The following is a 7334-nucleotide window of genomic DNA, read 5'->3' as shown; positions in this document are numbered from 1 at the left end:
GTGATGTGCCCATGCAGCTAAGTACCTGCTGGGAAGCCACGAGTAACAGTTACGGCTACAATGTCCAGATCTTGCCTTAAAATGACTGCCCCCTTCTAGCAGGCTAGACAGGTTCCTGGGTGGCACGGATGGTTTGTGCTTGACTACTAACCTACAGTTGGTGGTTTGAACCCACCGAGAGGCTCCTCAGAAGAAAGGCCCCGTGATCTGCTTCCATAAAGGTTACAGCCAAGAAAACCCTACAGACCAGGTGTACTCTGTAACACACGGAGTCACCACGAGTAGGAATGGACTCAGTGGCAATGGACACCAGTACTGGTTTCCAGGAGGGTTGTGTGGAGAGCTCTTACTTCCAGGACACATCAGGCCACAGGGTAGAAAAAACACTGTCCATAAAATCAACAATTAAGCACAAGACTTCACTTACAAAACTTCCGTGTTTTGTTTGCTCATTTGTTTCCTATCACACAGACAAGAGGCTTATGTCTCCTATTCAGAAGAACCACTTCAACGGATGTGGGTGATGGAAAGCCAGGCCTTGGGACGGTCCCCACGCCCTATCCACCTCTACGGCAACTGATGTCTACGAGATTAAGGACATTTCCATTTCCTCTCAAACTGGTAATTTTAAAAAACTAGAGACATTCTCATTCCACCTCAAATCAAGAGTCCAGAAACCATGTGAAATACAGGTGTTTTGATGTGGTCATGGTATTTATTCATAATATATTTCACAACGTATTAATATGGAAAATAACATTTACTCATACACTGTGTATCTTTTCCTGGAGCACTCTGGAGTTTATCTGTGGTTGGAGAATACTGCCAAGTTTTTCCTAATTCTTTGGTTTTTGGAAGTGGGCAGGGTTTCTCAAACCAAGCGTCTTCCACGGGCCACTGATGATGACTTCCCTTCAGTCAGGCTGGGAGGGCAGAGAGACGCCACAGTTTTGGCACTTCCCTTGTGGAGAGAAGTAACAAAGAGTGCATTCATGGAAGATGAGAGCGATTTAGGCATCTTGTACTCCAAACGGCAATACGACAGCAGCGGTGGACACGGGTGGGGTCTTAGGCTTGTAGCCAGAAGAGAAGTCACATCACAGGCCGTTGCAAAAATGCAAAAGGCAATTCTGATGACTGGGAACTGGTCTGAACTTCTCCAGGTGTGCTGTGCATCCTCTGTCTTGCTCCTGGTAAGCTGGGATGCCATTTTGGAGCATATTGGCAAACGGTGTGAGGACATCACTTTCCCAGTGTCACTCTGTAATGAAGCTGGTTGCAGGACCCTTAACTCACCCACCGGGAGACCAAGGCACCGTGGACTGGAGTGGAGTATTAGTAACAACAATAACCAAGTTCAACTCCCTTCCAAAAAAGGCATGTCCAAAAATAAGGGTAAACAGCTGGTCCTTTTTCATCCAAGTGATTCTGTCCATTGGGAATTGTCCTTCCATTCCTTGTTTTTATTAAAAGTGTTTACATTTCTAAGTCTGAAGATCACTTAAATACATACAATATTAGCACCAGGGCAGCGATTTTTCCCAGAGATCACATGAAACTAAATAGAGTCATAACATAGTTAATAGTGGGTGCAATCTGTGATATCACTAAATTACTTATAGGCTAATGATACTGTCCTAGAAATGACAAAAATACCCTTAAATGGCTCTCTTAGCACCTTGATGGCAGCTAGGTTGTTTTACAAAACAAATTACAATAAAAAAAAAGTAACAATGAAACATTTACAGATAGAAAGTAAACAATAATGTACCGTGGTAACGAAGGATCACTTCTGTCGTATCACGACATATTTTATAGAGTACATAAAATGCAGGGGTCTGACTGCGAGGGGTAGAACGATGCGAAGGCAGTCACAAAAGAGTCATTTTACGTACAAAAATATTACATCACAATAAATAATTTCAAAACATAAATATTAAGCTTTACACCGTTAGGATATTCCACATACACACACACATACAGTTGATATATGTGTGTGTGCATATGTATATATACACATATTTACACATATGAACATGCACACACACACACATACAGTTGATATATATGCGTTGTGTGTACATATGTATATATATGCGTATTTACACATATGAACATGCACACACACAGTTGATATATATGCGTTGTGTGTACACATGTATATATACGCATATTTACACATATGAGCACACACACACACACAAGCACACATGCACCCACATTTACGGTGGAGGTATTGCATTACTATCCTTCATCCATCCCATAATGGCTTCCTCTTCAGAGCACCTGAAATAAAAACAAACCAACCAGGAAATGTAAATCTTCTGCCTCAAATGCCTTAAGTCAAGAATAGGTAGATCATACATTTTTACATATAAAACCAAACCCAGACCCACTGCGGTGGAGTCAACTCCGACTCATAGTGACCCCACAGGACAGAGTAGAACCGCCCCATAGAGTTTCCAAGAGTGGCTAGTGGATTTGAACTGCCGACCTTTTGATTAGCAGCCGTAGCTCTTAACTGCTACACCATCAGGGTTTCCTTTTACATACAGAATTTAGAAATAATATTTTATTATTTCGTCTAGACTGTAAGAGTAATGCTTGTTTGCTGAATGAAATTTGAAAATTTCGGGAGAGTACGAAGAATAGAAAAACACTAAATAAAAATTAATTATGGTGTATGTTTTGATGTGTATATTCTCAGCAACACAACAAAATAAAAAAAATTGGGGGAAAAAAATCAGAAAACAACAGGTGTTGCCAAGGTTGTGGAGAAACTGGAAGCCTCATCCACTGCCAGTGGGAATGTAAAATGGTTCAGCCACTGTGGGAAACAGTTAGGCGGCTTCTCAAAAAACTGAATATAAAACTACCGTATGACTCAGCAATCCCAGCCCTAGGAATACACTCAGAAGAAGTGAAGGCAGAAACCTGCACACCAGTGTTCACGGCAGCCCTCTTCATACTAGGCAGAGGCAGAGACAACCAACGTGTCCATCCACAGGTGAGTGAATAAACCAAGCATGGTACAGACATGCCACATGGAAAGAGAAATGCAGTTCTGAGACATGCCACGACACGGACGAACCTTGCCAACATGGGAGTGGAGCAGGTCAGTGACAAAAGGACAAATACAAATACTGTTTGGCCTCACTTGTATGAAATAACCAAAGATTATTAACGGTATGGGAAGGAGGGGGGAAGGGAGTTTTGATGGGGGGGCAGTGAGTTTATGTTAACAGCAGTGGAGTATTTTAGAAAAGAATAGTGATAATGGTGGCAGAACATGAAAAACATAATCAGTGTTACTGAACTGTAAATGTGGAAGTTGTTGTATTGGCCAGGGTTCTGGTATGTATATTTTCACCACATACACACACACACAAAAAAAGATACATTGGGGAAAAAAAGTTAAAATAAAAATGTAAAAAAAAAAAAAACAAAACCATCTGAGATAACTGTTCTCCAATTATTGGTATATTTCCGTCTGGTGACCGAGAGCCCTGGTTTTGGTGTAGGACACTCCTGGGTTCTGCCAAAGGAATTTACTGTCACCTTGGCTACCTAACTCTTCTGGGCCTCAGCTTCCTTATCTGTAAAACGAGGATGATAGGAGGCTCAACCTGTGGTTTTGTTGTGAAGAGTCAATGAAATCTGCCCATAAAGTGCTTAGCTTGGTGTCTGACATACAGTGGAAAAAAAGAAAAAAAAAAAAGCCCAGTTACCCTCCAGTCATCTCTGACTGATGGCAACCTATGTGTGTTAGAATAGAATTGTGTTCCATAGGGTTTTCAATGGCTGATTTTTCAGAAGCAGATCACCAGCCTTTCTTCTGAGGTGCCTCTGGTTGGACTCGAACCTGCGACCTTTGATTAGTGGCAAAGCCAGTTAACCGTTTGCACCACCCAGGGACTCTGACACAGTAAGGGCTCGGAAAATGCCATTACCATTATCATTACTGTAGTATTCCTGCCATTACTATTATTGTTACTGTGATACTCCTGCCATCACTATTATCGTTACTACGACACTCCTGTCATCACTATACTCATTACTGCAATACTCCTGCCATCACTATTATCATTACTATGATATTCCTGCCATCACTATAATCATTACTACGATACTCCTGCCACCACTATTATCGTTACAACACTCCTGCCATCACTATTATCATTACTATGATATTCCTGCCATCACTATAATCATTACTACGATACTCCTGCCACCACTATTATCGTTACAACACTCCTGCCATCACTATTATCATTACTACGATACTCCTGCCACCACTATTATCGTTACTACGACACTCCTGCCATCACTATTGTCATTACTACGACGCTCCTGCCATCACGATTATCATTACTATGACACTCCTGCCATCACTATTATCATTACTACGATGCTCCTGCCATCACTATTATCATTACTATGACACTCCTGCCATCACTATTATCATTACTATGATATTCCTGCCATCACTATTATCATTACTACGACACTCCTGTCATCACTATACTCATTACTGCAATACCCCTGCCATCACTATTATCATTACTGTGATACTCCTGCCATCACTTTTATCATTACTATGATATTCCTGCCACCACTATTACTGTTAGTACGACACTCCTGCCATCACCATTATCATTACTACGACACTCCTGCCATCACTATTATCATTACTGTGATACCCCTGCCATCAGTATAATCATTACTACGACACTCCTGCCATCACCATTATCATTACTATGACACTCCTGCCATCACTATTATCATTACGACACTCCTGCCATCACTGTTATCATTACTATGACACTCCTGCCATCACTATTATCATTACTACGACACTTCTGCCATCACTATTATCGTTACTGTGATACTCCTGCCATCACTATTATCGTTACTATGATACTCCTGCCATCACTATTATCGTTACTGTGATACTCCTGCCATCACTATTATTGTTACTGTGATACTCCTGCCATCACTATACTCATTACTGCAATACTCCTGCCATCACCGTTACCATCACTGTGATACTCCTGCCATCACCATTATCATTACTGTGATACTCCTGCGATCACTATTACCGTTACTATGACACTCCTGGGCAGTATTTTTCCAAGGGTGCTCTCTGAGTCACCTGCCTCAGAACTCCCTGGGGGGTTGTTAAGAACATGGATCCCCGGGCCCACTACAGACCTAATGGAGTGGGTTCTCCAAGGGTGGAGCCCAGTGAGTGGTGCCGTTAGTCATCCCCAGTGCAGCAGGCCTAGGACCTCACCTCCACAGCCAGGGTGGAGACAGAGAACTTCAGTCCTGTGAGGATGGATGAGCGGGAGAGGAAAAGGCAGGACAGGACTGGGTCCCCTTCCAGATGCTTCACAGTCACCATGACTTGGGGCAGCTGACTCAGCCCTGCTAGCCTAATCATTAGGAGAGAGAAACAGACGGACAGACAGAGGACTGACTCACCTGAGTTACAGAACCTGCACCTCCAGGCCAGTGCCAGAGGACGGAGTACATTTTCCGCAGTAACCACCGCATCTCCCTATGACTCGGGTACCGTCCTGCAAGGAGAAGCATGGTCTTAGGCCACCTGCTTGGCTAATGCTTTCAGGAATCTTTCTCACATGCACAAAAAGTACTTTGTGGAAAATATCTGAAACTATCAGGCATTATTGAACCAGTGGTGTCGGTACAACGGGCTCAAGCATAAAAAGGATTTTGAGGCTGCTGCGGGCCCAGGCAGTGTTCCTTCTGCTGTGTACAAGGTTGCCACGAGTCAGAACCGACTCAGCAGCACCTACAACAACAGTGTCAGCGATGAGCTTCATTTACTATCATGCACGTAACCATCATCCGTTTTAGGACTTTTTTTAGAGTTAGAAACAGAAGCCCAGCACCCTGAGTTGTCCTCTCCTAAGTCAGGATGGCTTAGCAGTGGGAAAGTTTTCCTGAGACTTTAGACCTCAGGGTTGAGATGGAAATTTTTATGAACAAGATCTGTTCTCAATCGCTATAATCGACCATTTAATGCCTTTGGATATTAGCTTTTGCTACTGACTTGATGTTTCTTAATGAATTCAACCTAAAATTAAAAAAACAAAAACAAAACTGCACTTACATACAAGTCATTTCAATGGCAACTGGCATTGTCTGAACCACAAGTGATGTTAAGCTGCTTTATACATTTCCCATATTGTCCAAAATCAAAACAAGAAGCTACATTGCCATTCCACACAAATTTACAGAAGGCATATTTTCCAAGTTTAACCATAGTTCTAGCAATGTTTTTTGGACTTTGATACAAGTGCACAGTAAATTTTCATATTTCAAAATCCATTTAACTGTACAGTTGAGGAGCTTCCATCTTTCCTTTCACTGGAATTGATTAACCAGTAATGTAATGACATGCTAAAAGGAAAATATTAAAAGAAAAATCTAAAAAAAATGTAAATGCCTATCAAATGATGAATATGGTCAGTTAAAATTACATGGCTGTAGACTGGACTGATATTGGTGTTTGGCAGCACCCTCAAAAAAAAAAAATTTTTTTTTTTTAATCTACCTATATTGTGGAGCCCTGGTGGTTAAGAGCTTGGCTGCTAACCAAAGGTCGGCAGTTTGAATCCACAAGCTGTTCCTTGGAAATCCCGTGGGATGGTTCTACTCCGTCTTATAGTGTTGCTAGGAGTCAGAACTGACTCCATGGCAATGGGTTTGGGTTTTTTTTTAAAATCTATCTGTATAGAAAGCCATTTTCAAAGATGAAATACATAAAATCTTATTTCAGATCAGCATTAACTCATAAATATTTGCAGTTTTAATAAAAAAAAAGTTTTAATAAAGAGTACACTAATTAAGCAAAACGTTATCTTCCCCCAATATGACATTCTTCTCATCAATAGACCTGTATTACAAAATAATTGTACTCAATTATTATTATATTTTGAATCTCATCAATAAAAGTTTGTGCAAATCTGTTTTCTCTTGTCATTTAAGCACATATGTAATATCACTGATCCTGCCTCTGGCCTCAAAGCCTAAGACGTTCACTATCTGGCCCTTTCCAGAAAAGTCTGCACACTCTGTTCTAAAGCCCTGAGGTCTGTCCTGCCCGCCTCTCCAGGTTCATCCTGACCACTCTCTCACCCACCTCTGGCTGTCTTGGGTCATTCTGCTGACATGCCCCTTACAACAAGAGGCTTTGCACTTGTTGTTCCCTCTGACTGGAAGTCTCTTCCCTCTGCCTCTCTTGTGCACAGTACCACCGAATGTTTGCCCGGAAAATTCCCCAGAGCCCAGCTCAAAGGCCACTCTTC

General features: G+C 41.8%; 1 protein-coding gene across 2 annotated transcripts in view; it reads right to left on the bottom strand.

Moving 5' to 3' along the window:
- Positions 1 to 697: 697 nt before the first annotated feature.
- The window catches only part of ADAMTS9 (ADAM metallopeptidase with thrombospondin type 1 motif 9), a 196417-nt gene continuing 189780 nt past the window's right edge, over positions 698 to 7334 (bottom strand). For both annotated transcript variants that reach the window (XM_010589691.2, XM_003410031.3), the window contains exons 39-40: positions 5485 to 5579; positions 698 to 2286 (exon numbers count right to left, since the gene is read on the bottom strand). In XM_010589691.2, the coding sequence (XP_010587993.2) occupies positions 5490 to 5579 (90 nt within the window). In that variant the 3' untranslated portion in view covers positions 698 to 2286; positions 5485 to 5489. The remainder of the gene's footprint in view (positions 2287 to 5484; positions 5580 to 7334) is intronic.

This window comes from Loxodonta africana, chromosome 22 (genome assembly GCF_030014295.1).
Source record: "Loxodonta africana isolate mLoxAfr1 chromosome 22, mLoxAfr1.hap2, whole genome shotgun sequence".
In the NCBI taxonomy this organism is placed as follows: Eukaryota; Metazoa; Chordata; class Mammalia; order Proboscidea; family Elephantidae; genus Loxodonta; species Loxodonta africana.
The sequence above is the reverse complement of the archived record's forward strand: the minus strand, read 5'-3'. Positions and strand labels throughout refer to the sequence as shown.